This window comes from Jaculus jaculus, chromosome 2 (genome assembly GCF_020740685.1).
Source record: "Jaculus jaculus isolate mJacJac1 chromosome 2, mJacJac1.mat.Y.cur, whole genome shotgun sequence".
Lineage (NCBI taxonomy): Eukaryota > Metazoa > Chordata > Mammalia > Rodentia > Dipodidae > Jaculus > Jaculus jaculus.
Window position 1 is genome coordinate 32673585 of NC_059103.1, and position 17419 is coordinate 32691003.

Here is a 17419-nt window from a genome sequence, read left to right on the forward strand (position 1 = left end):
TCTAATATTTTTACTTTATTGGAAAGAAAGAGGCAGATAGAGAGAGAATGGGTGTGCCAGAGCCTCTAGCCACTACAAATGAACTCCAGATGCATGTACCATCTTGTGAATCCAGCTTATGTGGATCCTGGGGAATTGAACCTGGGTCCTTTGGCTTTGGAGGCAAGAACCTTAACTGCTAAGACATCTCACCAGCCCTATTTTTTCTTTTATTAATTCTTTATTAAAGGTAGGACACATGAAAGTGGTAAACAAAAAACAAAACAAAACAAGCGGCTCTGTGGAGATGGATCAGCAGTTAAGGTGCTCGCCCACAAAGCCTAACAACCAGAATTTGATTCCCTAGTACCCATGTAAAGCCAGATGCACAAAGTGGCCCATGCATCTGGAATTCATTTGCAAGAGAATGCACCCATTTTCTCTGACTCTCTTCTATCTGCTTGCAAATAAATAAATATTAAAAAAAATAAAAAAATAAAAATAAAGAAAATGAAGTTTCTGCCTCAAAAAAGAAAAGGTAGGACAGAACCCAAAACTTGGGGTTCATACATTCTGCAGGACTCCTCCTGAACCCCAAATTCCTGCATCACTATTTATTTCTTTCCCTCCCTCTCTCCCCCCCTCTCTCGGCATGTGTGTAGTGTGTTGTGTGGTGCGTGTTTCCTTGAGAGACAGCCTGGCACTGACTCTGGAGTCCCAGGGATTCTCCAGATCCTACTTCCCACAGGACTGAGGTTACAATGTGTGAGGCCATGCCCAGCTGCTCATGTGTGTGCTAGCTAAGCAAACTTAGGTATTCTCAGGCCCTCATGCTTGTGCAGGAAATATTCTTACCCACTGGGCCCTTCTTTTTCTTTTCTTTTCTTTTTTTGAGGTAGGTCTTGCTCTAGCCCAGGCTGATCTGTAATTCACTATGTAGTCTCAGGCTGGCCTTGAACTCACAGTGATCTTCTTATCTCAGTCTCCTGAGTGCTGGGATTAAAGGTGTCTGCCACCATGCCCAGTCTTCTTTCTTTTGAGATAAGGTATATGTGGTGGTTTGAATAGAATAGATGCCCCCCAATATATTCAGTTGTTTGTAGTTTGCATCTGCTGGCTACCTGGCTGGAGGCAATGTCACTGGGTGGATCTTAAATTGTGGTGATGGGTTTCCAATTTCAATCTAAAGATATACAAAGTGTGCTAGCTGGAGTTCCAGAAGTGTGCTGTGTGGCTTTTGACCTTTAGGCTTGTGCTTCTCTCTCTCTGTTTGGACCTGTGAAGGCAGGCCAGCTTTTTCTGCCATTATGGAACTTCCCCTGGATCTGTAAGCTTCAATAAATCCCTTCCTCCATAACTGTGCCTGGTCTGAAAGTTCATCTCAGTGAACCTGAAGCTGTCTGCTACAGTATATGTAGCCCAGTCTGGCCTCAAGCTATGTAGCCATGAATGACCTTGGTCTCCTGATCATCCTGACTCCTCCTCCTGAGTGTTAGGATGACATGTCTGCATAACCATGCCTGTATACATGCTGAAGATGTAACTCAGGACTGTATGCATGTTAGCCAAGCACTCTATCCGCTGAGCCACATCCCCAGGCTAGAAGACCCTATTTCATTTCTCCTTTCCAAGTACTAACTAGGCCAGACCCTCCTTAGCTTCTAAGATCAGATGAGACCAGGCATGTTCAGGTAGTATGGCTGCAGACAGGAGACTTTATTTCTGAGGCTGTTTCCTTTAAAGTTCTGTGAGGTGACACCAAGCAGTGCACACTTCCGAGGCCAGTGTTCACTGCTGCATCTCTAACTCCTGGAGGTAGTATTAGTACATAGTCGGTGTTCAATAAGTGTGTGCTGGATGAAAAAAGATACGCTTAGGCTGGAGAGATGGCTTAGCGGTTAAGGCATATGCCTGCAAAGCCTAAGGACCCAGGTTCGATTCTCCAGGTCCTATGTAAGCCAGATGCACATGGTGGTGCATGCGTCTGGAGTTCATTTGCAATGGCTGGAGGCCTGGAGCACCCATTCTCTCCCTCTCCCCCCCCCCACTGTCTCAAATAAATAAATAAAATAGACAATTTTTTTAAAGAAAAATGGTATGCTTATGTGCAAGGTAGGCTTTGTTTTGTTTTGTTTTTTGAGGAATGGTCTTGCTGGATCACCCGCCCAGGCTGACCTGGAGTTCACTATGTAGTTTCAGGGTGGCCTTGAACTCATGGCAATCCTCCTACCTCTGTCCCCCAAGTCCAGGGATTAAAGGTGTGCACCACCACACCCGGCTCACTCTGCATTTTGACCTGCTGATGCATGGGCCATTTCACCCACAGAACCCCCTTCATTCCTGGACACCTGATCTCCTTGGCTACTTCTTCCAGGGGAACACCACGGCAGAGAGCAAGGTGGCACAGGTGCAGAAAGGCCATGCCCAGACTCTCATTCTTAAACTGGTGGACTTCTTCCTCACTTGACAGCTCCCACAGGGACACCACATCATTTACAAAGTCATGCTTGCCCTGAGGATGGAGGAATGGGTAGAAAGGAAGGAGTGAGAATGCTGTTACTGTGTAGTCAGTGAGCTCTACTTCTCAGCTTCTAGGCACATTCTACTCCTAGGCACCTTCTACTCCTCTTGTGGGGAGGGGAGAGAACACCGTTTTTCCAGAAAGGCCAAACATACAGCAAAATATACTACCTCTTCCAATCCTATACTTGTGACAGACATCACTAATCATCACAGCACTCATTCAACCCAAGCTCTTAATGCAGGCAACTAAAAGATCCCTGTGTACATGGCAGACATTACTAATCAACTGTAGCACTCACTCAACCCAAGCGCTTTTGGTACAGGCAAGCTAAATGATCCAAGATGGTACAAACTGAAACATCTTAGCTGAAGTGGAGAAGAAAGCCCCTAAGTGCCCCAAATAATCCTGTTTCCCCAGCTTTACACACACCTGCTCAAAGAGGTACTCAAATGAGGCCGAATCCAATAGCTGCACACCCTGCTCTACCCGACTGGAGGAAGCCTGGTCCCCAGGGAACCCACAGCGGTAAACAGCTGGCTCCTGTGGATTCATGCCGTGCCAATTGCGGAAATAAAACCTGCAGAGTGGGAATGGATACCTCTGGGGCTCAGAGACTCACGGAAGCTCCAGAACACAGGCAGAGGAGCTTTCCACAGGGCCTTCACCCACCTCATGCGGAAGTACAGTGCCAGGCTTGGATCTCTGGACCCACCAAGGATGTGGTTTGGAGGTAGCCAGACTTGGGCCTGGGCATCAAAAAGGGCAAAGAGATTGAAGCAGGGTGGAGTGATGCCTGAAACAGGGAAGCAATGAAGTCAGAAGCCACATCATCTGTGGTCATCAGCATACACACAACTGCCCAGTGCTAATCAATAGCACTTGATCACTAATAAATACCAACACTCATTCAACCCAAACTCTTTTGATACAATTAAAAGATCCCTGTGCTTCATGGTGGCGCATGCATCTGTAGTTCATTTGCAATGGCTAGAGGCCCTGTAACGCCCATTCTCACACACTCTCCCCCTCTCTCTGTCTCAAATAAATAAATAAATCAAAACTAGCCAGGCATGATGGCTTATGCATTTAATCTCAGCTCTTAGGAGGCCAGAGGTAGGAGGATAGCTGTGAGTTTGAGGGTAGCATGGGACTACGTAGTGAATTCCAGGTCAGCCTGGGCTAGAGTGAGACCCTACCTCAAAAAAAAAGAAAAAAAAAATAGATCAGGGAGTAGTTGGAAAGAAGGGATCCAGTTGAGGGGAGTAGGTTAAATGGACAAAGGAGGATAATGAGAGGGGATTATGATCATGGCACATTGTGTATGTTTGGAGGTTGTCAATAAAAAGTTAAAAAAAAAAAAAAAAAAACTCCTTCGGAGGATCTGGAGTTCAAAGCCAGCCTCAGTTACATAATCAGCTAGAGGCCAGTCTGGAATACATGAGAACCTGTATCAGAAAAATAAAATGTACAACAGGAAAAAAAAAAAAAGATCCCTGTGCTTGTGACAGACATCACCTCCTGTCCTCCTTTACCTGCCCTCCCGGGAGTCACTTTCCTGCCTACAGTTTGTCTCCTGTTTATGTCAGCAGAGGACAATGCAGTTTGTTGACCATATCATGGCCTCACAGGAGGACTGCATTTCCCCAGACTCCCTTGCACTTAGGATGGGGCCACTGGGCTGGTTCCTGGCCAGTGGGAGGTGAGTAGGAGACAGAGGGCATTTCTGAGTCTGGATATGATTATGTCACCTTTCCCTGAACCAGCAATATTACAGGCTCCCCAGGCCAAGTGGAAAGCTACAAGATGGAGAGGAAGGATTGGACTGGCATTTATTCAGTTAGTTTTATGACACAGAACTGTGCTATGTAGCAGCCATGGCTGACATTCACCTTTCAGTCCTCTTCACCCTTCTGAGTGCTGGGGTTATAGGTATGTGGCTCCACATCCAGCTACACGCTGTGTGCTCACATGTGTGCGTGTGCGTGCAGAGGTCAACCTTGGGGGTTACAGGTATGTGGCCCCACATCCAGCTACATGCTATGTGCTCACATGTGTGCGTGTGCATGCAGAGGACAACCTTGGGGGTTATAGGTATGTGGCCCCACATCCAGCTACACGCTGTGTGCTCACATGTGTGCGTGTGTGTGCAGAGGTCAACCTTGGTGGTTATAGGTATGTGGCTCCACATCCAGCTACACGCTGTGTGCTCACATGTGTGCGTGTGCATGCAGAGGACAACCTTGGGGGTTATAGGTATGTGGCCCCACATCCAGCTACACGCTGTGTGCTCACATGTGTGCGTGTGCGTGCAGAGGACAACCTTGGTGTTATCTTCAGGAATACTACCCAACTTTCTTCTTTCCCAGCTTCCCTTTCTTTTTTCCTTCCTTTCTTTTTCTTTTTCTTTTTTTGAGACAGGGTCTGTCACTGCCCTGGAGCTCACCCATTAGGCTAGACTGACTGGCCAGGGGGCCCTCCTGCCTCCACCTCCCTAACCCCAGCCCTGGGATTACAGGCATGTGCCAGCATTTTACAGAGGCTCTAGGGTGGAACTCCGGTCCTTTTGTTTGTGAGGCAAGCACTTTATCAAATGAGCCACGTCCTCAGCCCCATTCATTTTTCGTTTTGCATGTAGGGGTGTGTGTGGGTGTGTGTGTGCATGCACAGAGAACAGAGGCTGATATCAGGTATCTTCTGCAATTGCTCTCCATTGTGTTTATCTATTTTCACTTATTTTTTAGAATTTTGGAGGGTTTTTTCTGTTTTTTTTTTTTTTTTTTTTTTTTGAGGAAGGGTTTCACTCTAACTCAGGCTGGCTTTGATCTAAAGGCAGTTTTCCTGCCTCAGCTTCCCAGGTGTGTTAGGATTATATTCATGAGCGACGACACCTGATCTATTTTTTTTTTTTTTTTTTGGACAATGTATGGTTAAGCCACCTCCCAGACACTCTCCACGCCAGCCCTCACTGTTGATTCTAGATAGCTCTACTGCTCAGCCAGCCCCAGTTCCTCACAGTGGATTCTAGACAGGAGCTCTACCCCTGAGCCATGCCCCTGGCCCTCACTGTGGATTCCAGGCAGGAGCTCTACCCCTGAGTCACACCCCCAGCCCTCACTATGGATTCTAGACAGGAGCTCTACCCCTGAGCCATGCACCCAGCCTCACTGTGGATTCCAGGCAGGAGCTCTACCCCTGAGCCACGCCCCCAGCCCTCACTGTGGATTCTAGACAGGAGCTCTACCCCTGAGCCACGACCCCAGCCCTCACTGTGGATTCTAGGCAGGAGCTCTACCCCTGAGCCACGCCCCCAGCTCTTGGTGTTTGAGACAGGGTCCTCCTGTGTAGCCTAGGGCTGGCCTGGAACTTGAATTCTTTTGAGCTCAGCAGCTGAAGTGTTGGAATTGCATGTATGTAACATCGAGTCAGGCTCAATGTTTTTCTTATCATGCTTTCCTCCTATATATCAGCTCAATGCAGTGATCTGGGCCTGGCATCTGGTTCCTGAAGGAATGTGAAAAAGATGGAAGAGGCCTGTCTCCAGCCCCACCCTGGCCTTGGGCAATGCTGGCCACTTACCAATTTTGTGTGCTATGTGGAGGCAGACCTCTTCTGCAGTCAGTGAGGCCTGGCTGAGGGTGACCCAGGGCTCCCCACCCTCAGGGCCAGCCCAATGCAGCAGCACCTTCAGTCCTCCAGGGGTGTCCTCCATGGGCTGAGCTTCATTGCCATCTGTCTTGCTGTCTTTTGTGGCACTTGCCCGGTGACGGAAAGGCATGCTCTTCACGGCTCTCTATGCTGGGGACAGAGACAGTCCATCAGTTCCCACACCCAGTGATTCAACCTTGTTCCTGCCCAGGCAGACACCGGAGGGAAGTCTGGGTCCCCCTGGCTATGCAATGTGGCAGGCAATTGTTTTCTCCTAACCTGTTTGCCACTTCGCAAAGCAGAATATCCTCCCCACCCATCATTCCTGCCTGCCTGCCTGATTTTTTCTTTTTTTTATTTTGCTAGGTTTTTTGTTTGTTTGTTTTTGAGGCAAGGTCACTCTACTACAGGCTGACCTGGAACTCCCTCTGTAGCTCAGGCCGACCTCAAACTCACAGGGATTCTCCTACACCTGCCTCTCAAGAGCTGTTTTAAAGGCCACCACACCCAGCAGGATGCTTTTCTTTCTTCTTTTTTGATTTTTCCAGGTAGGGTCTCACTCTAGCCCAGACTGACCTGGAATTCACTACGTAGTCTCGGGGTGGCCTTCGACTCACAATGATCCTCCTACCTCTGCCTTTGGAGTGCTGGGATTAAAGATGTGCACCACCACATGGAGCTACCTTTTCTTTTTTCCCCAAGGTAGAGTCGCACTCTAGCCTAAACTGACCTAGAACTTATTCACTAGTCCCAGGCTGGCCTCAAAGTAATATCGCTCCTTTAATCTTGCTGTGTAGCTAAGAATGACTCTGATCTTGTGATCCTCCGGCCTCCACCATCCAAGTGCTATTACTACAAGCATGGGTCACCACATCTGGCTTTGTTAATTTATGTATTTTGTCTCATTTTTATTATTTGTGTATGTATGTGTGCGTGTGCACATGCCATGGCCCACATTGTGAGTGTGAGGTCATAGGATTTGGTTTGGTTGGTTCTCTCCTCTAACCTTATCTGAGACAGGATCTTGTTTTGCTACTAGGAAGGCCAGACTAGCTAGATCATGATCTTCTGGATGCTCCTGACCTGCCTCCTACTACTGTAAGCATAATGGATTACAGGTTCCTGGGCCACTTTGCATCCAATTTACATGGGTGCTGGAAATCAAACTTGTGTCAGTTAAGTTGCAGGGCAAGTGCCTCTAACTGCAGAACCATCGCCCCAGCCCCTATTTATTTATTTGAGAGCTTGTTTGGAGGGTCTACAGGGGAGCGCAGCTGCTCGTACACCCTTGACCGAAGACCGCTCCTCCTCTATTTGGGGAATTCGTCCTCTTGACCGAGCGCGCAGCTCGGGAGGGACACACATGGAGCAGTGAGGGAGGAAGGGGACAGCCGCCTGGCCAGCCAGATCAGCCGGATCAGCCCTGGCGATCAATGGGGTGACGGATGTCACAGCCAGATCGCCCTCACATCCTATTTATTTTGAGACAGGGCCTAAGTTCCCCAGTGTGGTCTTAAATCTGTGTTCAAGAGATCCTCCTCCCTCAGCCCTCCAAATCACTGGGACTACAGATGCTGGGCCACACTGCCTGTGGCTTGAACCCTTTCCTCTTTCAGGGGGCTGGTGGTGACACATAAGGCCTTGCTCTACAGCCCAGGCTAATCTGTTGCCTTGTCTTCCTGAATACTAGGATGACAGGTATATATCACAGCTTCTTCCTTCTTTCAATAAATGTGCACTGGTCTAAGAGTCGACTCTGTGTCCAGGGCATCCCTGTCATGCTTGCACTTGGAATGTGGAGGCAGGAGTACTGGAATTCTAGGGAAAGCTTGGCTGTACAGTGAGTTCAAGGGGAGCCTGAGCTCCATGAGAAATAAATCCTTTCTAATTTTATTTCATTTTTTGGTTTCTTGAAGTAGGGTCTCACTCTAGCCCAGGCTGACCTAGAATTCACTATGTAGTCTCAGGGTGGCCTTGAACTCACTGCCATCCTCCTACCTCTGCCTCCTGAGTGCGGTGAAGGTGTGTGCCACCACGCCCAGCTCAAAATAAGTCCTTTGAACCAAGCATCCTTAAGGCAGCAGGTACAGTGACACAGAGCTGGAGGTATGTCCAGGAACTTCCTGTGTGAGCTCAGCACTTAACCGCTCCAATCCTCAGTTTCCCCGTGTCCAGAACCGGTGCTACGAGACCACTGTAATGGAAAAATAACTGTGAAGGTTCAACCTAGTTGTCCTTGGTTTGCACAGTCCTGGGATTAGGTGGTGGGGAGGGGGGATAACAATGGAAGCCTGGAGACATGGCTTAGCAGTTAAGGCACTTGTCTGTGAAGCCTAAGGACCCAGGATTGATTCCCATGTACCCACTTAAGCCAGATGCAAATGTGGCACAGTGTCTGCAATTTGTTTTCATTGACTAGCTTTCTGTCTGTCTTTCTCTCTCTCTCTCAAATAAATAATAATAATAAAATGTTTTAGAGCCAGGTGTGATGACGTAAGCCTTTAATCCCAGCACATGGGAGGCAGAGGAAGGAGGATCACCATGAGTTTCAGGTCACCCTGAGACTACACAGTGAAAGCCTGGGCGACAGCAAGAACCTACTTCGAAAAAACAGAAAATAAATGACCCATAAGGGAATAAAATCATTATGGGGGTGGGGTGTTAAAATGATAGGGTGTTTGCATAGCATTCATGAAGAAGCTCCGAGTTCGATTCCTAGAACCATCAAAAAGAACTCATTAGGGCTGGAGAGATGGCTTAGCAGTTAAGGTGCTTGCCTGCAAAGCCTAAGAACCCAGGTCCAACTCCCCAGGACCCATGTAAGCCAGATGCACAAGGTGGCACATGCATCTGGAGTTTCTTTGCAGTGGCTGGAAACCCTGACACGCCTATTCTCTCTCAGCCTCTTTCCCTCTCTCAAATAAATAAATAAAAATAAAAATTTTTAGAAAGAACTCATTACTTTAGTTAAATCATAATTAGTCTCAGCCATGTGACTGTTTTTTTTTGTTGTTGTTATTGTTTGTTTGTTTTTGTTTTCCAGCTCCCTTCTTCTCTCTCTCAGCAATTTGTTTGAAACAGGTCCTCACTATGTCGCTCAGGATGACCTCAAATTTGCAGGAATCCTGTTGCTGGGATCACAGGCATGGGCCTTGAGCTCAGGAACCTGAACGATTTACGACAGTGATAGTCGTGGCAGACAGGCAGAGAATATGGTAATGCCATATTAGTCCCATTCCTCATGACTTGTCTCTCTCTAAATCTAGTCGGGAAAGTGGCTTGTAACAGTGACTACCTCAAGGGCTTGTTGGGAACATTCGATGGAAAGTGCCTGGCACACAGTAGGCACGAGATAAATGTTGACCATCTGCTGACAGTTCAAGATGCAACCCACTTCCTTGTTCCTCGTTCCCGGGGACCCAGGCCCAGCAATGAAGGGGAACGGGGGTGCTCTACACCTGGGAAGGCTGTATCTCCTTCATCCCCACCCCCCCAAAACCTCCAAGGCCAACTGACCCGGCGGTGAACGCCCGGCGCCGCCCGAGCGCCCACCAGCGCGGAAGCCTCGGGTGCTCCCGTCCACCGCCCGTGCGGAGCTGGCCGACCCTCAGCCTCGTCTGCACCCGACAGACACGTCCTTCCCGCCCACTCCCCCAGCGCGCCCTTCCGCAACCCGCTCCACACTCACCCTTCCCGGGGGACTCGGGCTCGAACCCTGGACCCCGCCCCGCTAGCCCGGGAAGCCTCGGCACTGCGGCCCCTTCCCAATGGCTGCTTGAAATACGCATGCCCGTTGGGCGCAGTCCGTCCCCGCCGTACGTTCTTATTGGTCATTTTGTCAAAACGGCGCCGCTCCGATTGGTCGTAATGGTTTACATTCGAGCCTCAGCTGGGATTGGTTGGATCAGCTTCCAGGAAGCGCTAGGGCATTTTCCATTGGCTAGTCACAGGAGGAGCGTAACGCGGAGGAGGGCGCTCCCAGGAACTGGCAGAAGAGCGGGCTCTGCCGGAGTGGGCCAGGCTTCTAGCCGCAGGACGCTGGGACAGACTGGACCCACGCAGTGGTCCAGACGTGCGGAGGGCTGCAACTTTCACCCGGCCCAGCCCCGGCCGCGAGATTCCTATGAAATTCACACCCGTCACACTCTTTTGGCCAACCGCACCTCCCCTGTCGAATTCCTCACCCCCTTCTCTTCCGGAGGTTATTTCTGGTCACCTGTAGCCCTGTGCGCGGAGGCCCCTTGCTGTCAAAGTGTCAGTGTGCACCTGTCACCTGACCGGAGTGGTTTATTGTTTGTGTCCTTATTTGAGACAGACCCTCACTGTGTAGCCAAGGCAGGCCTTGGACTTGTTATGTAGCCCGGGCTGTCTTACAAACTTGAAATCCTCCTGTCTCACCCTCCGCAGTGCTGCGATGGCAGGTGTCCCTCGCCACGGGTAGCTTCCTTAGCCAAACTTTACCAAAACGTTTACCTTGGGACTGAGGATCTATGCGGCTCAGTGGAGTGCTTGCCTAGCATGCGAGAAGCTCTGGGTTCCGTTCCTAGCACATATAAACGAAGGGACCGGGGTGCACATCTGTAATCTCAGCATTTCGAACGTGGAAGCAGGAAGATGAGAAGTTCAATATCATCCTCTGCTACACGGGGAGCTGGAGGCCAGCCCTGGCTACAAAAATTGTTTTTCTTTCTTTGAGACAGTCTGGTTGAATAGCCCAGGCTTGCCTGAGACCGTAGTCCATGCTGGCCTGGTGCTGACCACATTCCACAGGCTGGCTCTTTACTTGCTATGTACTCAGTCATGCCTACCACCCTGTACTCAGAAGGGGGGGGGGGTAAGAGGATCAGAAGTCCAAGGTCATCTGTAGTTAACTTAGGGAGTTTATTATTTTTTTATTTTCAAATTTTTTATTAACAACTTCCATGATTATAAAAATATCCCATGATAATACCCTCCCTCCCTCCCCCCACTTTCCCCTTTGAAACTCCATTCTCCATCATATCCCCTCCCCATCTCAATCAGTCTCTTTTATTTTGATGTCATGATCTTTTCGTCCTCATATGATGGTCTTGTGTAGGTAGTGTCAGGCACTGTGAGGTCATGGATATCCGGGCCATTTTGTGTCTCGGGGGAGCACGTTGTATGGAATCCTACCCTTCCTTTGGCTCTTACATTCTTTCTGCCACCTCTTCCACAATAGACCTTGAGCCTTGGAAGTTGTGATAGAAATATTACAGTACTGAGCACTCCTGTCACTTCTTTCCAGCACCATGATGCCTTCTGAGTCATCCCAAAGTCTCTGGCATCTGAAAAGAGAAGATTCTCTACCAAAAGTGAGAGTTGCATTAATATAAGGGTATGAACATTAAGAGAAGTGCTTACTGGGCAGTTTGGTAAGCATCTGGTTTACGTGGGTCCGGGAATTGAGCACCAAACCGAGGTCCTTAGGTTTCACAGGCAAGCGCCTAACTGCAAAGCCATCTCTCCAGCCCTTATTTAATTTTTTAAAAATGTTCATTTATTTATTTGAGAGAGAGAGAGAGAGAAAGAGGTAGATAGAGAATGGGCACTTGGGGCCTCCAGCCACTGCAAACAAACTCCAGATGCATGCCCCCCTCCAGCCCCGTGCATCTGGCTTACGTGAGTCCTGGAGAGTCGAACCAGGATCCTTTGGCTTTGCAGGCAAATGCCTTAACCACTAAGCCATCTCTCCAGCCCCCAATAAATTTTTTAAAAATTAAAAAAAATTAAACAGCTGGGCATGGTGGCATATGACTTTAATCCCAGCACTCAGGAGGCAGAGGTAGGAGGATTGTTGTAAATTCAAGACCAGCCTGAGACTACGTAGTGAATTCCAAGCTAGCTTGGACTAGAACAAGATCCTACCTTGGAAACAAAACAAAACAACAACAACAACAACAACAAAAATGGGGCTTGAGAGATGACTCGGCGGTAAAAGATGCTTGCTTGCAAACCCTGATTGGCCTAGGTTCAATTTCCCAGTAAAGCCAGATGCACAAAGTGGTGCATGAATCTGTCTGCATCTCTTCTTGCCTGAATGTGCACTAGGATTACTGTGTCCAGCTACTTTGAGGGATCTTGGGGTCCAAACTCAGGTCCTCACACTTGCATTTACCACTGAGTCATCTCCCTGTTCCCTGTATATATGTTTGGATATTTCATCTTTTTTTTTCAAGGCAGAGTCTCACTCTAGCCTAGGCTAACCTGGAACTCATTCTGTAGTTCCAGGCTGGCATTGAACACACAGTGATCCTTCTACTCCTCCTACCTCAGCCTCCAGAGCTGAGATTAAAGGTGTGAGCCACAACGCTTAATACTATTTATTTATTAGTTATTATTTATTTTGAGACACTCTCACACTGTATCCTAGGATTCTAGCCAAGGGTAGTCTTGAATTCCTAATCTTCTGGCCTCATGAGTGTGCTAACATGACATGCATGAACCACTGTACCCAGCTTATATGGTGCTGGGGATGAGCCCTAGGGCTTTGTGCATGCCAGGCAAACACTCTGCCAACTAAGCCACATCCTCAGATCTGGAAGTTTCTTTGAGCACCTGTACTAATGCCTGTCTTCTGTTCTAGAATGTGAGACCCAGCAGGGAGGGCAAAGTCCTCTGGGCTCTCCTCTGTGTTCAGTGTGTACGCGTGTGCTTGGGAGCTGAAGAAGGCAGCACGTAAACCGGGCGTGGGGGCAAACACCTGTAATCCCACACTCGGGAGGCAGAGGTAGGAGGATCACCGTGAGTTTGAGGCCACCCTGAGGCTACATAGTGAATTCCAGGTCAGCTTGGGCCAGAGCAAGACCCAACATCAGAAAAAAAAAAAAAAAAAAAAAAGCCAATTGTCGCATGTTCTCTCTCATATGTGGATCCTTGCTATAGATGATTGGACTTCTGTGTGAGTAGGAAGAAAACTCAGTAGCAGAGGCCAGTAAGCTAGGAAAGAGATAAAAAGTGAGGAGAAAGGAAGGGAGGGGGTTACTTATTAGGATGGTTTTGTATATAATGTAAGTAGAAGAATAGACTAATGGGGATGAAAAGGCCTAAGTGAGGTCAGGGGAAGAGACTGAGTAAAGGAAAGATAGAGGGAGGGCTAATCAAAATCTATGAGGATATAAGTAAGTCATATGGAAACCTACTCTTTTGGACAATGGAACACTCAGGAGCCATAGAATGTTATTAGAAGATCTTCAGTGCCCAGGATGGGATACCCCCAGTGAGTTGTTGGTCAGGGAAGTCCCTGATGCCCCCAAAACATTACAGGCCATGCTGATGCCCTTGGTTTCCCACCAGGAATGTATGGTAAGACCCTATTGCTGAAGACTCCATATACCTGGGCTGCAAGGCCACTGATAAATCCTGCTGGAACTGAGTTGATAACCTCCTCCATGTAGACCAGCTGACATAAAGCTGGAAGAAGCCATTCTACATGCAGTTCAATGGAAGAGAGAAATCACCAATGAAGATACTCAACAGTGGACACTGTATATTTTGCCAGCCAACATGTGCAATAGTAGTAGAAACCACCTGCCCTCTAATTGGACTGGAGGCCCGCTCCATGGGAGGGAATACATCCCTGATACTGAAAACCTAAAACGGGTAGTCATCAGCCCTAGGGGTGTAACGTCTGCTGCTGTCTGGCAAAATGTATATACTATGCTCATCAAACTGCCCAGTAAGCACTTCTCTTAATGTTCATACCTTTATATTAATGCTACTCTCATTTTTGGTAGAGAATCTTTGGTACTTTGCTACTTTGGTAGAGAAGCCAGTGACCTTGGGATGACTCAAGGCAATCATGGTGCTGGAAAGAATTGACAGGAGTGCTCAGTACTGCAATATCTCTATCACACCTTCCAAGGCTCAGGGTCTATTGCGGAAGATGCGGCGGAAAGAATGTAAGAGTCAAAGGAAGGGCAGGACTTTTTACAACGTGCTCCTCTAGCACAAAATGGCCTGGACATCCATGACCTCACAGTGCCTGACACTACCTACACAAAATGATCATAATAGGAGGGAAAGATCATGACATCAAAATAAAAGAGAGACTGAGAGGGGGAGGGGATATAATGGAGAATGGAGTTTCAAGGGGAGAGTGGGGGGAGGGAGGGCATTACCATGGGATATTTTTTATAGTCATGGAAGTTGTTAATAAAAAATAATAAATAAAAGAAGAAGTAGGAGGAGGCAGCACACGAGCCGTGAGCCGCCTGGGATGGAAGTCTGCCTTGTACTTTGGACTCCGGCCTGGACTTCCTCTGGCCACCAGGAATTCAGTTGCAGGAAGCTGAGAATGCCAAATTCTTCATCAGCCAGCACTGATGGATGGAACTTCCTCACGGTCTTGGACTCTGTTAAACCTGGGATCCTATGGTAGCCACTAATCCAAAAGTGGCCAACAGGAAATGTCTGATGGGCGATTCACAACAATAATGATGGTAATAATCCACCCCTGCTGAAGCAGGCTGGGAGCCAGGGCTGGGTGTTGGACACTCCCCAAGCAGCCTGAGGTCTTCTCCTCTTTCTCCTCCTCTCTTCACTCCTTTTCCTCCTCATTCTCCCTATTTTTATGTGTGTATGTGTATCTGTGTGAATGTGGGTGTGCACACACCGCAGCACATGAGTGGGGTCAGAGGCACTTGTCAGATGTCACTCTTCACCCCCCCTTGCTTAAGGGGCAAGGTCTTTTGCTGTAGACGACTGCAGACACCTCGCTGGCTGCACCATGATTTTCCAGCAGTCCTCCGAAGCACACCTCCCTTCTTGCCCTAGGTCCCCTGGGTTCTGAGACCCCCAAACTCAGGTTCTCACTTTATCCACTGAGCAGTCTCCTCCACATGCCCCTTTTTATTTTTGAAACAAGATCTTCAGAATTCTCTATGTAGCCCAGGCCAGCCTTGGATTTACAATTCCCCTGTTTCAGACCAAAACAAACAAACCAACCAACCAAAAAATAAAAATAAATAAATGTGAGTCACTACACCTGGCTTTCTGGGAGTTCTTTTTTTGAGGTTAGGGTCTCACTCTAGCTCAGGCTGACCTGGAATTCACTATGTAGTCTCAGGGTGGCCTTGAACTCATGGTAATCTTCCTACCTCTGCTCCCTGAGTGCTGGGATTAAAGACATGCACCACTATGCCTCACTTCTTTTACTTTTTCTATGTATTTATTTATTTATTTATTTATTTATTTATTTATTTATAGAGAAAGAGAAAATGAGAAAATGGGTGCACCAGGACCTCTAGCCACTGCAAATGAACTCTAGATGCATGTGCCACCATGTACATCTGGCTTACTGGGTTCTAGGGAGTCGAACCTGAGTCCTTAGGCTTTGTGGGCAAGTGCTTTAACTGCTCAGTCATCTCTCCAGCCCATCTTTGGGGTTCTTTTAAAGTGAGAGCACACCTCCATTTAACAGAGAAATAAGGGTGGCTACACTCGTCTGCTTGACGGGCCTCTGTCTTGCCCCTAAGGGTCTAAGATCTCCCAGCATTACTGCCTCCTAAACCTTATCAGGGGTCAGTACGTAAGCCCCAGGCCCCACAAAACCCTAAGGGGTTTTCCCAACAAGGGACTTTCTGTACTAATATGAGAACAAACACAGGTCAATTGGACAGTTTTCAACAGAGGGTTTTCCTGACCAAGCCCTGCCTGGAGGGAGGGGCCTCCCGAGAGCTCCAGCAGGGCTGGGAAGAGCCAAAAGGTGATGAATTAAAAACAAAGCTTCCACTGGCCGTGGTGGCGCACGGCTTTAATCCCAGCACTCAGGAGGCAGAGATAGGAGGATCACCATGAGTTCAAAGCCACTCTGAGACTACATAGTGAATCCTAGGTCAGCCTGGGCTAAGTGAAACCCTACCTTGAAAAATAAAACAATCAAAAAACTAAAAAAAAAAAAAAAAAAAAAAAAGCCGGGCATGGTGGCACACATCTTTAATCCCAGCATTTGAGAGGCAGAGGTAGGAGGACCACTATGAGTTCGAAGCCACCCTGAGACTACATAGGAATTCCAAGTCAGCCTGAGCTAGAAGAAACCCTACCTTGAAAAACTAAAAAAAAAAAAAAAAAAAAAAAAAAAAAAACCCAGCCTAAGCTTCCTCTCCAAGAGGACTGTGCAGTGAGTGTGTTTCCAAGAAGGCACGTGTGTGAACTTGTGTTCTCCAGAAAATCTACACCACCACCTACAGAATTGCAACAGATGTTATAAGCACTGAGGTTAGCCATTTAGTCCCTTGGGAAGTTCTCACTCTAGCCCAGGCTGACCTGTAACTCACTCTGTAGCCTCAGGCTGGCTTCAAACTCACAGCTATCCTTCTACCTTTGCCTTCCAAGTGCTGGGATTAAAGGTGTGTGCCACCACACCCTGATTTTATAAACATTTATTTATTTACAAAATGGCCTGGATATCCATGACCTCACAATGCCTGACACTACCTACACAACACTGTCATAATAGGAGGAAAAGATCATGACATAGAAGTAAAAGAGAGATTGATTGAGATGGGGAGGGGATATGATGGAGAGTGGAGTTTCAAAGGGGAAAGAGGGGGGAGAGAGGGTATTACCATGGGATTTTTTTATAATCATGGAAGTTGTTAATAAAAAATATTAAAATAAAAAAATTATTTATTTGCAAAGAGGGAATGGAGGGGGTTTGCTGGGTATGGTGGCTCAGATCTTTAATCCTAGCACTCAGAAGTCTGAGGTAGGAGAATTGCTGTGAACTTGAGGTCAGCCTTGGTTACAGAGTGAGTTCTAGGTTAGCTTGGACTAGAGTGAGGCCCTGCCTCAAAAAAAAAAAAAAAAAAAAAAAAAGCCCGGTGTGGTGATATATGCCTTTAATCCCAGCATTCCGGAGGCAGAGGAGGAAGATTGCTGTGAGTTCAAGGCCACCGTGAGACTACATAGTGAATTCCAGGTCAGCCTGGGCTAGAGTGAGATGCTACCTTGAAAAAAAAAAAATTAAAAAATATAAATAAATAAATAATAAGCCAGGCATGGTGTTGCATGCCTTTAAAATCTCAGCAGTTGGGAGGCCAAGGTAGGAGGCTCACCATAAGTTTGAGGCCACCCTGAGACCACGAGTGAATTCCAGGTCATCCTGGGCTAGATCAAGACCCTACCTCGAAAAACCAAAGAGAGGAAAAAAAAAAAAAAAAAAGCGTTGAAGAGTCAAGTGATGATGGATGATGACACTCAAGTTGTGTTCTGGCCTCCACCCACACAAGCATCCATGTGCACACACCCACA

The 17419-nt window shown here is 47.7% G+C and overlaps 1 protein-coding gene across 10 annotated transcripts in view; it reads right to left on the reverse strand.

Moving 5' to 3' along the window:
* The window catches only part of Tyk2 (tyrosine kinase 2), a 29598-nt gene extending 19642 nt beyond the window's left edge, over nt 1–9956 (reverse strand). For 5 of the 10 annotated variants that reach the window (XM_045143209.1, XM_045143206.1, XM_045143204.1 and 2 more), the window contains exons 1-6: nt 9837–9956; nt 8147–8342; nt 6080–6298; nt 3173–3296; nt 2933–3080; nt 2328–2491 (exon numbers count right to left, since the gene is read on the reverse strand). In XM_045143209.1, coding sequence (XP_044999144.1) covers nt 2328–2491; nt 2933–3080; nt 3173–3296; nt 6080–6278 — 635 coding nt within the window. In that variant the 5' untranslated portion in view covers nt 6279–6298; nt 8147–8342; nt 9837–9956. Of the gene's footprint in view, nt 1–2327; nt 2492–2932; nt 3081–3172; nt 3297–6079; nt 6299–8146; nt 8343–9836 lie in introns of those variants that run through there. The other 5 variants (XM_045143205.1, XM_045143208.1, XM_045143207.1 and 2 more) reach the window with 5 other exon arrangements.
* Nucleotides 9957–17419: the final 7463 nt, after the last annotated feature.